The sequence below is a fragment of the Hevea brasiliensis genome, chromosome 4 (genome assembly GCF_030052815.1).
Source record: "Hevea brasiliensis isolate MT/VB/25A 57/8 chromosome 4, ASM3005281v1, whole genome shotgun sequence".
Taxonomy (NCBI): domain Eukaryota; kingdom Viridiplantae; phylum Streptophyta; class Magnoliopsida; order Malpighiales; family Euphorbiaceae; genus Hevea; species Hevea brasiliensis.
This window is the reverse complement of record NC_079496.1, coordinates 115,536,139-115,550,557: the sequence shown is the minus strand read 5'-3', so window position 1 is coordinate 115,550,557 and position 14,419 is coordinate 115,536,139. Positions and strand designations below refer to the sequence as shown.

Here is a 14,419-nt window from a genome sequence, read left to right as displayed (position 1 = left end):
AAAGAGTAAGAATAAAGAAAAAAAAAATAAATTTAATTTACTCTATGTTATTTGGATAGATTATTAGAATAGAGAAAAAATATAATTTCTTCTATAGGATAAATAACAATTATACCCTCATTTTATTTCTTATGTTTATATTGTAGAATAATATTTAGGTATTTTATTCATCCTTTCTCTCCATTTCTCTTCATTTCTCACCGATTTGAAGAGAAATGTTTTGAGTTAAAATTTCTCATCATTATTCTTCTTTCTCTTCCTTTCTCTTCAATTCTCCCTTCTATTTACTGTCCAAACAAACGAATTTAAAGAAATTAGATTTAAATTAAATTTCTTTTATTTTCTCTTATCTCATATACTCTCAATCCAAACAAATGGTAAGATAAATATAAATGCAATACATAAACTGCTATTTTATGTGACAACTGATGTATCCAATATAATTAAAGGAATTGTTTTGAATTTATTCCTGAAATATTCACAATAAATTTAAACTTTAATAGTATGCCTTATATGTTATTAAAAAGTTAAAATATAATATTAGTAAAAATTATCAACAAGTACTTAGTGATATTCTATTACTTAAATTTTTTAGCAGTACTTTTACATTAATTTACAACGTTATTATGCTTTATATTATATATATATTATTTGTTAATTATGTATTAATTTAATGTCTAAATATATTACCTTAATATTATTTATTACATCATGTATAAAATGATATTAAAAAAATATTATTACAACTTAGATTTATTATATTGAATAAATTTTTTTTATATAAATCAGCCTATCATATACTTAAAATATAAATATGATGGATCAAATTTAGGCAAAAAAAATTCCTAATATATATATATATATATATATATTAGTGGAATATGGGCATATTGCAATATAATACTATATATACAAATTAATAAAAGTATTCACACACACTTTTTCCAAAAATATGTATGTATATAATAAGTTTTAGTTATTTCAAAGTTACTTTAGTGCTATGCTTGATAATTATGCTTGATAAGGTATTTTAAAAAATAATAAATAAAAATAAATAGAGAGAATATTTTGGTATTAATTGAATTTTAATTTAATTAAATTTAACTATTGAGTTTTTTTTTCAAACATTTTATTTAAAAAATGATTTGATTAGAAATCATGTTGATCAATTATGATTCAATTTCAATTCAATTTAATTTTAGTCAATTTATTTATTTTTTATTTTAATTTAAACTAATTTACTTTTAATTCAGTTTCATTTCCATCTCATTTGCGATCAAATTTTGTTAGACCAAAACAAGTCCTTTAACAAATTTTTATATAAATTTTAACTATACACGAGAATCAATTTGTGAAATCAAAACTCTAATTGCATTAATTTCTATTTTGATTTATTGCTGATATGATTTTACAGTTTATTTAAAAATTATAAATTTATAAAAAATTAATTTATTTTTTTTAATTTTTATTTTCAAAATTTATAATAAGTGAAAGAATTTTTTTAATTTAATTTTTTTAAAGAAATATAAATAAAAAAAGCATAATATGCTTTTGTGAAAATATATTTAAAAAAAAAAATTGATTTGGTTCGATATTCAATTTAATTTCGATATCATATTAGACCGGATAGATTCTAATCCGGTCTTGGTATGGAACGGGCTGGTAGCCCGGTCTGCCTACGCCGTAGTTAAGTGTACCAAGCCAAAACGGCGTAACCCTCCTCAGTCTCGCGTTTGCTTCTCTCCCAAGTCGGAGCGAATTTGAAAACCCTGGTTTAATCAGGGCTTATCATCATCCCTCTCTCTCTCTTTCTCTCTTTCTCTCTCTCTCCCGTAAAAAATGGCGAAGGACTCAATAGCACCACGCCCATGGTTTCTGGATTTGGTACCTCTTTTGGTGGTTCTTCTAATAGCAGCTCACGTCCTCGCTTTGGTACTCTCATTTCATTGTTTCAATCTCTTAGATTTAACCAAATTGGAATGCACATCTTTGATTTCTCTCTCTATATATATGTGTGTTAGGTTTACTGGATATACAGGTTAGCTACTGATAAACAACCCCAGAGAAGAAAGGCACATTGAAGATTAAGCAGGTTTGGTAGTCATTTTCAATTATGATGGTGTTGTTGATTGCAAGTTAGCTCTTGGTTAATGTAACAGTGGGTTTGGTCTTTACTTGGGAATTTGAAATTTGACAATAATTTTGGCAGTTATATGTTTGCTTGCTTGGATTTTATACTTCAAATTTTTGCCTGAAGCAGGTTGATTGCTTTTTGTGTTATCATTCGATTACGTTTTTGCCCAAAGAGTTCCAATTGTGTGGTAGGACTTGTAGGGAATTTAATAGTTCTGTGTACCTTGCATAGTTGCTTGCTGGTATACTTTGTACTTTCCTGCTTTATAGACGAAAGCTTTTGCTACCTACAGTTTAACCCAGGCTGGAAATATCATCACCATTGTGTTTCCAGTCCGATTTCTTTTGCTCTATTTGCAGAATATGGCAATATTATATCAGGATTAAACATTAAGAAATAAATACATGGATAGACACAACTCTACTTTTATTGATCCCTAATGTGATCCAGAATCATTTGTAAGGTTGAACTATTGGTGTACTGCTCTGCATTGCAAATAGAAGCCACAAGTACATATTCTAATTATTTTCTCAAAAATGGATTGAAACTACCAGGTGACACAAACATTCTATTATGTCTTAGTTGGGTAAGCTAGTTATAATGTCACTTTTCCTTTCACAAACAATTTTTGCTCCCTTTAACCCTGGTAGACATATATTTTCTGTTTCAATTGGGAATACTCCTTTTCTGGTACTAGCATGAGTTATTATATGATTTCTGTAATTCCAAACAAATCTACAGTGCTTCTGAGTAGTGAGTTTGGCTGTGAGGCCTAAATTGTGCCAACTATCAATATGAGCTCTGTTGTTCAATCATTGGATAAGGAGTTAGTGTTTTTCAGCAAATTTGTTGTTTGTTCAAGAATTTTAAAGATGTATTCTTTTATATTTTACCTTAAATTTTTGTTCATTGAACAAGATTGAATAGTTAGATATGTTATAAGTGAATTATTATTAACATTATGCAACCCTTTGTTATGCAGACCTAAATTGTAGTAGCATTTTGATGCCAACATGGGAATTTCTTACTTAAAAATTTCTGTTGTTTACCAGTTGTCGTCGTGATTATAGCCTATAGGTGTTCATAACATGAACAATAAAGAAAATGTATTTGGATGTTTTGGCTTGTGTATATATTTGAAAGATGTATAGCCTCCAACTTGAATGAAAGTGGGTGTTCTGTAATAATAAACCTCATGGTAAATGGTCATTATTGTCTTAGCTACTTTCATGACTGCTGCAAGGTAAAAGCATTACAAAATTGCAGCTTTGAATGTGCATTTTTTTTCTTTTGTTCTCTAAAAAATAAGTTTCCATTGTATTTGGGGCATATAATCTTAACTCATTTGTTTTGGGATGAGTTTCTACTTGTTGCTGCTCCAACCTACATTAAACTGGACTGCCCACCTCTGTTTTTCTTTGCAGGTGCTTGTTCATAATGCTGAACGGGATTTTGATTATATTTAGAGAGGTTATACAACAACAATCACAAAAGACTGCTTTTTACATATTGTATAGCTTGTGTTTTTATTGGTACATCAGGTTGCTGCATGTTCCTTATCTCAGAATTGCTGCTTCATCCAACATTATTGAGTGCCTTGTATTGTCCTTAATGTTTGCACCATCGAAAACTTGGACAACTGTTGACTTGATTGTTTGAACATACTTGATTGCTCACCTTTCTTCCTTGAGATAACACATTCATCAATTCTATCTTTGACCGACCATTAATTGCAATATACTTGAGTTGTTAACCAAACGGGCGGAGAGAATTATTTTTAACAGTGCAATAGCTACACTACTGCACATCCACCATCCCTTTTTCCATTATGAATTAGGAAATTGTTAATAGTTTATCTTTATGTTATCGCATGCTAGTGGACTAGAAATGGATTGGCTTTGAGGTTTGAATTGAACAAAAATGAAAGATGAAACACTCTAGGGGCAGTATTGAAAAAAATTCTGGAAGTTGGGGCTAAATTATAACTTATTTTGCTTCCTTGCTTGATATGGGCCAACTTTTAGATTTTGGGAAGCAGGCCATATTTATGAGAAATAATGGCTGTTTCCCAAAGGCAAAGTAATTGAGAAGTGTCGGTGGTCATTGTGTAGATGGCGGTGACGGTCACGTTGCAGATGGTTGTGGCAGCCGTGAGTGCGACTCTTGTCCTTTTCTTTTGAATTTCACGTATTGATCAAGCGATTTTAGCGTAATGCTTCTTTCACTTATATAAATATGAATTTTTAATTTATAGAAAAATTCACATATTTATTTATATAAAAATACAAAGGAACCTTAAGAATAAAATTAAAAAAATTGTGATGTAATTGGTGTACGTATCTTGCGGAATTGAGGAATCCTTCAATTTAGGCTCTGACTTTTTTAATTTTAGACATTAAATTCTCGAGTTTGATCGAAATCAGAACTAATTGGCCAGCTTACGGTCAAAATTTCGGACTCTTAAAGAACAATTTACGATTACGAATGCAGCAATCATATGCTCCTAAAGAAACGACGACAGTTTAGCCATCACATCTAGCTAACTAATCTGTGAACAATTTGAGCTTTTCGAAAAATATTCATTATTTGTTCGTCTCAGTCGTTATGAGTTGTTATCATATAACTGTGACGCATTATTCCACGTGTCGTCACAGAGTCCCATGGTGACCTGTGCATGTCCAGGATCGAGTAATTGTCTTCGGCGTCGTCGTTCTTCCACGTGTCTTTATCCTTATCGTCAACATCAGCATCTTTGTTTCGACTCCACAAAACTCCCCGTGATTCTCATTGAATTACACCATTGCCATTACTAAGTGTAAAGTTGCCGAAAGGAGAAAAAGAATAAAAACGAGAGAATAAAGAAAAGCTCGGTGAGTAAAGTAGCCATAACCACTCACCTGTAAAGTTCTAGGTGTATTTAGCATGGTTGTTTCAGCGAATCTTATAAAGTATCAATTTAAATATGTTAATTAAGAGAAAAAAAATTAAATATATTAATTAAAAACAATTAAATTTAATTTAATTTTACAAATCTGTATTGAATTTAGTGAAAGATTAATAAGTATTATAAATAAAAAAACTAGTTAATTACGGTATTTTCATTATATTATTAAATGATTTCTTAATTAGATGAAAATAAATGCAATAATTGTGCACATGTGCAGTGTCAGCAGTCGGTTTAACTTATATTTCTATCTGTCGATTATGCTTAATCATAATTAAAGAGTACTAATTATTTTATCATGAAAATAATAATAATAATGCTCAATAGACTTATTCAATTTGTAAAAATGAAAATCTCATTTTTGTTAAATAAAATTTGAATTTACTGAAAAATAAATTATTTATTTAAGCGTATGCTTTTAAAATTATTTAAGAAGATAATTTAGTTTTCATATACATAAATTGATTTGAGAATACTTTTAATTATAAATAATAATAATGATGATGACGATAAATGAATGGTCGAGATGCTGCAGGGGTCTTTGGTAATTTCGGAGCATCACAAGGGCACTCTTTCTCCTTCTCTTATTAGGCTATAGAAAAGCTTCTCACACTCTCTCTCACAACTGACATCGGAGATTTGGATAGTGAGTGTGTATATATTTTATCCTCGGAGATTCAGAAAACTAATTCAAAATGTGCACAACCAAGCCAAAACACCGGAATTCCGCCCCTGAATCTACCGCCTCCAGATCCAATTCTAACGCCTCTACAACTACCACAAGCTCTTGGATCTCCGAGGCAATCGACGGTGGATCCTTGTGCCGTGTGAACCTCGACGATGGTATCAATGGCTGGGCGTCGCCTCCAGGTGACCTTTTCTCTCTACGCGCCAAAAATTACTTTACTAAACGACAGAAATCCCCCTCTGGCGGGTACTTACTCTCCCCTGCCGGTATGGACTGGCTCAAGTCCAATACCAAACTCGATAACGTACTTGCTCGCCCTGACAACCGCGTGTCCCTTGCGCTCAGAAAGGTTCAGTCCCAAGGAAAATCCTTGAAAAGTTTCATCTTCGCCGTTAATCTCCAAATTCCTGGTAAGGAACAGCACAGTGCGGTGTTTTACTTTGTAACGGAGGATCCTATCCCTCCAGGTTCGCTGTTGTATCGTTTCATCAATGACGATGACTCGTTTAGGAACCAGCGGTTCAAGATCGTGAACCGGATCGTGAAAGGACCGTGGATCGTGAAGACAGCGGTAGGGAACTATAGTGCTTGTTTGTTAGGTAAAGCCTTAACATGTAATTATCATAGAGGAGCCAATTATTTGGAGATTGATGTGGATATAGGGAGCTCGAAGATCGCCACCGCTATTTTGCACATTGCATTGGGATACGTGACAAGCGTTACTATTGATATGGGTTTTGTGGTAGAGGCGCAGGCAGAGGATGAGTTGCCTGAGAAATTAATCGGTGCGATTAGAGTTTGTCAGATGGAGATGTCATCGGCGACTGTAGTTGAGGCGCCGAACACGATGGTGGCGCGTGGGATAGGGTTAGCCAAGGTTAAACATCATGAGTCCGGCGAAGACGAGGATGAAGATTAATAATGCGAACATAATGGTGTTTGTTATCATTATTTTTTTTTTTCTCCTTTACCGGATTTCAATTTTAATTTATTTTGTTAACATCTTTTGTGAGTTGGAAATTGGAAGCCCTTTTTTACGGGGATTGATGGGTGTAGATAATAAAATGGTGATAAATAACGACCATGGACTTGAACTTTTCTTCTCTGCCATGTTTTCTCTGCTTTAAACTTAAGAAAAAGGTTTCATCGTGATTGGACTCTTAGGAATGCGTGCCAGTTTTGTTGGGTTCTGTGGACGAGCAACCGAGCAGAAGATGGCCGAAAGAGGTAGGGTAAAAAAATAAGCGTTGCTTGCTTTTTGGCTAGTTTAGGCCTTTGTGCTGTGCTTGTGCTTCGCTTTGGTGCTTGTTCTTTTGCATTTGTTGTTGTGCGACTTTCACTGATCTGATATTTTTGGTGGGGACTGCCGTGCAGGTTTTGGTGGTGGGTTTTTTTGGCATGGCAAATGTGAAATGTGATGGTGAAAAGGTAGGTGAAATATCGCAGTACAACTCAAAAAATGAAAGTTGGTTATCAGTTAAAAAAATTTGCTAGGCAGCCATTAGTACATTACTATGTTAGCCTTGGTAAGTAATATTAGATATTATAATAACCATTAACTATCCTAGTAAATATCAATTGTTTCAATAATTATTAGTGATTGGTAATTTATATAGTGAATTTGTATGGTAATTTAAATAAAAAATATTTACTAAAATAAGTCGTAAAAATAATGATACTATTTTATTATTTTTAATTAAAATAATTTTTCAATCTTTAAAAGTTATGGGTGATTTTTTATGAACAATTCACTCAACCTATAAATATAGTATAAATATTAGTCATCAAATTATATAAATAAGAGAGGTACTGATTTAAATATTATCTTAAAAGTTGTTGTTGAACAAGTCACAACTTAATTGCATTTTTATGAGAATTGATGATAGATAGTGTATTTTTGAGCATTTGAATTGATTTAATTTCAATAATTTAGATAATATAAATTCAATTTTAATAATATAAGTTTAAATAATATATATTTGAGTTCAAAAACATATTTAGATTTATTAATAATACAGGTTCAAGTTCATATATTGAATACTTGTTATTTAAATCTATCTATGTAAATAATCAATTAAATGTAAAATATATATTTTTTATAATAACATTTATAAAATTTTAAAATAACAATTATTAATAAAATATATGTTATATAAATTATTAGTTACAATATATAAAATTGAACTGAGTTTGGCTAATATTCGAATAATATGCATATATAAAATTTAAGATGAATTTTTAATAAGCGTGAGACGAGTTTAAATACTAAAATGATTAATTGAGGTCAAGATATAGTATTTTTGTAGGTAGAGGGGTTTTTGTAGATATTATGTCACTTGCTATCCCTAATTGCTCTACCTTGAGTAAGTTATCATTTGGTCTTTTAATGCTTACGATGTTGTTATTTAGAGCCCCCCAAACCTTCCATTAGTAACAATCTCATTTTGGTATTGAATTGAAGACATCGATGTGACCATTTGTAGGTTTCAAATGTTCCTGTATTTGGAGTTACTTGATTTTCTTGGATTACATCGAGCAGGCAGATGCTGTTCTCAACTTTATCTTTTTGTCAATCTTATTTTATTATTTTAAAATTTGAGTTCAATAATTCAAATCTCAACAAGCATGGCCACCAATTTACGATTATTATTGCAACATTACTTTCATTATAATAGTATGGTGAATAAATAATTAATCATGAACTAGAGAATCATGAAAATTTCTCTTTCTGAGCCTGGAGTTTGAATTTAATATTAGCAATTTAGGACAGCACGAGCTTGATACTATTGATGTCCCATTGATCGCTGATTCAAGAATCGAAGCCAGCACATCCCACCTCGCTTCTAGATGGTCAACCACTTGTTAACCCTTTTACGAAGGCTGGCTTGTACTACCAAAATACTTCAGGAAAGCGTTCCCTTCTCTCTTAATATTAGCAATTAAGGCTGGCTTGTACCCTTAATTATTTCTTTATTTTTTAATCTCTATGGCTTCCTAATCTCGATGGATAAGAGAGTCCAACTTTAGTTGGTGTAAGCTAACTATTTTATAGTTAACTGGGTGCTAATACAAGGTGTGCAAATCTGGGCTCTATTATTGTTAATGCCCTCTGGCAAAATGATTTGGAGAGATCTTGTGTCTAGAGTTAGTGTTGCTTACGATAGTAAGCCCCTTTGTCATTAAGATTTTAGAGTAAAACAAAAATGCATTATTTTGAATGTTGTTAAAAAAAAAATAAAAAAACTACCAAACCAAAGCATCTCTTTAACTTTTTTCCATGTGGGCAATTTAGTTCTCATTGCATGGCTATTAGTTACAACTTTTCTCCAATGTCTCCTAAAAGGACGAATTAGCAGCCCAACTTGATGACTATGAATCAAAATATCAGTTGGCTTAAAGAGACATAATCAATGTATTATGCCCCTTGTTTCGAAACCAAGGCTGTAATTACTAATTAGATTTGGACCCAACATTTGGCTACCCATAATAATATTAGAGCACTGCAGTTTGTGAGCTGGGCGAACATGAGAGCTTGATGATGAATGGAAGACTTGAGGTTATTCATATCCATATTTATTTGACTTTTTAGACAAATTATTGCATTTTCTTTTCGGTTCCCATAGCGATTTCTTTAGTTCACTTCAAAAAGCTTTTTTTCTTTTTCAATAGGTAAATTCATTGACGAACAAGATTCTAGCCCATACAAGAGAAAGAACAGATTCAAAAGGCCCAAACCAAAAAGGCCAGCTACACTCTACTCTTAAAAAAATCATTGAAACCTAATCATTGCATAGCAATTTCCAAAGAAAACCCCCCACCACCCTCAAATCAATAATCGTAATCGGTCTTCTTGTCTGCCATGGACGGAATTTCTTATTTACTCAACACTTTTGAGAAGATTTCAGTTGGAAAAACTTAGTCATACCCCCACCTCAAATCAATAATCATAACCAGTCTTTTGCGTTTGATATGGATGAAATTTCTTATTTACTCGACATATTTGAGAAGATTTTAGTTGAAATTTTATATTGGCGGGTTGATGTTAATAGCCATGGTAACAAAAAACTGAATAGAATTTCTTAATTGCATTACAGTATACAAATTATTTTATATCATTAATTAATTAAAAATTAAAAATTATATTTTATAATGAAGTTCATCATATTTTATAATAAAATTTATAGGATCCTTCATTATTTTGATTATTTTGATGATACGTCAGTTATTCTGGATGAAATATGCTCTACACGCTCAGCTGAAACATTAAATCAACTACAACCTGCAGGAGCAAACCCAAGCCTCCCCGCAGCACCATCATAGACCACCTCCATAGTCTTTTGCTGCACATTCCCATAAATGAGCACGTCGGTTCGGTCACTATTTCCGGCAAAGGCCAAGCACACTTGTGACACCTTATTCGCATATAGAATCCCCGACGCATCAATATCCACCTCAACTCCGCCATTGAAGAAAAAGCCAATCTTTGGCGCACTAATCGTACTGTAGTTGCTAAAATCGTAGCAAGTGTCAAGTATTGATAATGCAGGTGCTCTAGGATACTTGGTCATCATTTTTCTGAAGGCTGATCTTAAAGCAGAGTATGCCGCAGGTGGCAACCGGGTAATGACTGTGCCTGAGTCGATGAGTGCACCGGCATCTGAAAACACTGACTGGGAAATTGACAATTTGCGGCCTCCAACGCTGATTCCGATGAAGTCAAGGCCATAAAAGGAGGTGCCGTCGGATATTGTGGTTAATGGTGTGAATTTAGCGGATTTAGAGGGCGAGCCACCGAAAGTGAGGAATCCGGTTGAGCTGGCGGAGGATGGAAGACAGTAGGAGAAGATCTTGTTGTATTTTCCGGCGGTTTGTGAGACCAATGATAGTGGGTCGCGGCCTAGACCAAGTAGGCCGGCGGAGCCCCTGAAGAGACCCTGGTTATTTTGGCCGCAGCCAAAGTAGAAGTTGTGGAAAACGTCACTTGGGCTTAAAGTAAGTGTCTCTTTACCAAAGAAGCCAACGGAAAAAGAAGAGTCTCCATATTGGATGCCATATACACATGTTGAGGAAGCACATTTAAGCGTATGCCCTGTGTAGAAATTAATTAAAGAAGGTTTTCAAATCAATTAGTTTCTTTCTTTTCCATAACTAAAGATTATGAGTTCGAGCTCTAATATGAAACAAGAAATTAAAAAGATGTGGATACCTGTTGCAGAAGCGAGAGAATCACAGAGAGAGGAGCCACAGGATATGTTGGTGTACGATGTAGACTGAGAGGGATTGAAAATAGGGTCTTGTTGTTCATAGCAAGACCTGACACAGGGCTCACATTGTGTCCATGTGAGGTCGCTTCCAGTGTCGAAGATGAGGGAAAGGTCCCTTTTTGGTGTACCAAGTCCTACAGTCACGATATAATTGGCTGCACCAATGCTTTTGCCGTCCTTGGCCGGAAGCGTAGCTGCTGAATCTGTCACCTTCACATCTCTGCGACCCCACAACTTAGATTGAATTGATTCGACTCTGGATTCATCTTGCAGAAGGATCTCCGTGTGATTTGGAGCCTTTCCCCCAGCTTTGCCTTGATTTAGTTGCAAGCATGGTCCATGCTTGTGGACTACTTTCAATGATGTCTTCTTCTCTACCACTGAAAATTAACAGATAAACACCAACATTCTTAACAACTTGTTTAATGTTTGTTTGTTTAATGCTCATAAGTGGGCTTCTTAGCACAAGTTTTCTTTCTTGTGTTGTTGAGCCTGACCCTCTTCAGTTGTGCCAGTTGCTTTCTTCTTCTCTGGCCCTCATTTGTTGGGAACTAGAGGCTGTCTTTCAGTATATTAGGAATTATCTATTTGATAAATTTTCTCCAAGGTTAGCTAATTGTTGTGCCAATTGGATTGCTATTGGTGCTAGATTAATTGCTGTTAGCTAATTGGATTGTTGTGCCAATTAGAAAAATTCATGAATAAACAGAATTAAGTATGACGAATGCAACTTGGGTGAGGTTGGAGTGAGCTTTTTCCTATTTGGGCATATTTTATAGAGAGAAGGAAAGAAGATTAAGAATAGTTATTGGAACTTATTCTAACAATGAAAACAGGATGTACAGTTAGCTATCATGATTCTCTCTGTGTTATTTATGATGATGATGATGATTGTATGATTAAAGAAAATTAAACTAATTGAATCCAGCCATTAATATTGAGAAAGAAAGAAGTTAAAAAGATAAAGAGTTATGTAAATAACCTTCAGCAGTGGAAGGTTTGCAAGAACCAGATGGGAATAGAGAGCTGACTTGAATAGTATGGCTATGGTGAGGAAGCTGGCTTCTTTCTGTAAGTTTCCTTCCTTGGAATAAGGCACAGCCCTTGTTCAATGAGAACAGAAGGCATAAACAAAAACAATAGAAAAACCTGAGCCTCTGGGAGCAGAGAGTGGCCATGGACATATCAACCTCTTCAATTATGTTAATTTTCTGCAATGAAGTGCACAATACCTTCATATACTTGCCTATATTTATAAGTTAAAAGTTTTTTTTTTTTTAATACTCGAATTATTATGAATGGAAGACATATAAATAACTAAATGTATATTTATATCTTCAATTTATAATAGAGTGAGATAAGACTTTCTCAGTAAGTTATCGGAGGTTTAATCCTTACACGTCACTCATTGGTAGGAAATTCTTACTTACACTCGATTTATCATGGACCCAAGATGAAAGATCTATATATAGGACTCGTATATTTAATATATAGGTGATAAAATCTCAATTATAAAATTATAAATTTTACATTATAAAATAAACACTCTATCACTTCAAGTGACTTTTTTTTTTTTTTTGAATGTTAGGCCAAGAGGCACATTTTGATCACATATCATAAAAAATGGTGATTAGGTTAGACTAATTAAGTTACTAATTTAGTGATAAAGTATCTAATTTGTAGTGCAATCAATTAGGATTCATCTTATCTTCCCTTAAATTAATCTTCTTTATTCTTAGTGGGTAAATACTAGGATCCCTCATAGGAATTTAAATTCACTATCAGCCTGTTTGAATATATATATATATATTCAATTCAATTAATTTTTTTTAATTTTTATATTTAAAAATATATTAAATAAAAGAATTTATTTTTTATCCTTAAAAAATTATGATAGTGTGAGAATTATTATTTTTTTTTTATATCTGATTTATTATTTTATAGTGGGTAGGCCATTTTCACCACTTGACCATTTGTAATTTATCAATCATTTAAAATAGGCAATTAGCACTTCCCACTTAATAGAATTCTAAGGATTTTTTTTTTTCTGATTATAAAAAAATCCTGAATTTTGAATTTTTTAATATATTACATTATTTTATTTTTATAAATTTTAATATAAACAATGACATGGATAAAATTTTATATAAAAATAAATTTAATAATCTTTAAATTAAATATTTATTATCAAACTCGTACAAATTCAATCAACCCATCAATCAAGTATTAGGGTTAGTGCACTTGATTGGGTTTTTAAGAGTTATCAAATTTTTTGGATATTTTTTATTATAATTGATTTTGATTGAAATTTAAATTTGAGATTTTATAATTTTAAAAATAATTATAAATATTTTCAATAAAGAATTTATTAATTTTATATTATTTAAATGAAAATTAAAAGAATGAAATTAAAAAGTAATAGATGGATATGAAATGAAACTGAAAAGGATGTTAATTAATTTCATATTATTTAGGGGTTTTTTTTTTTTTTTTTTATAAATAGAAAGTTGACAAATGTAAGATTTTGTTTTGACAAAATTTAATGTAGTAGTTTAATTGGCCATAATTTTCAAATGCCGTCCCTTCCTACTTGTAGCTAGTAGACATTAGCACCTCTAAATTTCAATTTATTGCATAAATTTCATACTACACATATTTTAACAATAACATAGTTAGCTTGTAGACAAGGACGAATCTATTAAGGGACTAGAGGGGCAATGGCCTACTTAAATTTTGATAATATATTTTATTTTTCATTTAATTTGTTATGTATAATAACTCATTTTTTTAATTTATCAAAAAAAAAAAAACTCACTTTAATGTGGTTGACCCCCTATTAATAATTTAACTTTTCTTATAAATTTCAATATCTAATTTTAAGAATTAATTTTATAAGCTTGCTGTTTGAAGAAATAATAATAATAATAATAATAATAATAATAATAATAATAATAATAATAATAATAATAATAATAGTTTATCGATAAGTAAAATAATGTTTGACAAATAACAGCAATTCATTATAATAGATTATGAAGACTGTATATTGCGCTTTTTTGGTTTACTGTGTGTTTTTATATTAAATTTTATTCAAATAATTTTATGTGATGCATTTAATGAATTAATGAACAATTATTCTTATAAATATTTTAATTAGTAATTTAATAGAATAAACAAAATAAAAATTCAATATAATGAAATATTAAAAAGAAATATTTGGCCATAGATATGATACAAAAAGCAACTGGGCATTCTTTGAAAAATTTCTTTCTACTTTGCCTGCCAAATCCAACCCACTGACTCCATAGTATCTTTTAATAAAAAAACACTCTGCTCTAAGACATAATACACCTTATACTTACAAATATACATGTGAGAGATCGCATATG

The 14,419-nt window shown here is 31.7% G+C and overlaps 2 protein-coding genes and 1 long non-coding RNA gene across 3 annotated transcripts; 2 read left to right on the top strand and 1 right to left on the bottom strand.

Moving 5' to 3' along the window:
* Positions 1-1,702: 1,702 nt before the first annotated feature.
* LOC110657356 (uncharacterized) lies at positions 1,703-3,785 on the top strand. Its single transcript, XR_009148390.1, has 3 exons — positions 1,703-1,932; positions 2,022-2,092; positions 3,559-3,785. It is a non-coding gene; the product is annotated as an uncharacterized LOC110657356 (long non-coding RNA).
* Positions 3,786-5,557: 1,772 nt separating this feature from the next.
* LOC110657357 (protein ENHANCED DISEASE RESISTANCE 2) lies at positions 5,558-6,869 on the top strand. The gene has a single exon (XM_021814532.2). It carries the CDS (start codon positions 5,774-5,776, stop codon positions 6,683-6,685), a length of 912 nt encoding a protein of 303 aa, XP_021670224.2. The 5' UTR covers positions 5,558-5,773; the 3' UTR covers positions 6,686-6,869.
* A 3,061-nt stretch (positions 6,870-9,930) lies between these two features.
* LOC110657358 (aspartyl protease family protein At5g10770-like) lies at positions 9,931-12,237 on the bottom strand. Its single transcript, XM_021814533.2, has 3 exons — positions 12,013-12,237; positions 10,973-11,410; positions 9,931-10,855 (listed from the first exon to the last, which is right to left on the bottom strand). Exons 1-3 carry the CDS (start codon positions 12,212-12,214, stop codon positions 10,035-10,037), a joined length of 1,461 nt encoding a protein of 486 aa, XP_021670225.2. The 5' UTR covers positions 12,215-12,237; the 3' UTR covers positions 9,931-10,034.
* Positions 12,238-14,419: the final 2,182 nt, after the last annotated feature.

What these genes read in the sequence shown, in the direction of transcription:
- LOC110657358 (XM_021814533.2), bottom strand. Translation starts at nt 12,214, where the DNA reads ATGTCCATGGCCACTCTCTGCTCCCAGAGGCTCAGGTTTTTCTATTGT. An exon ending in CAAACCTTCCACTGCTGAAG is followed by an intron (nt 11,411 to 12,012) that starts GTTATTTACATA and finishes GTTAATTTTCAG; the next exon opens with TGGTAGAGAAGAAGACATCA. An exon ending in TTCTCTCGCTTCTGCAACAG is followed by an intron (nt 10,856 to 10,972) that starts GTATCCACATCT and finishes ATTTCTACACAG; the next exon opens with GGCATACGCTTAAATGTGCT.
- LOC110657357 (XM_021814532.2), top strand. Translation starts at nt 5,774, where the DNA reads ATGTGCACAACCAAGCCAAAACACCGGAATTCCGCCCCTGAATCTACC.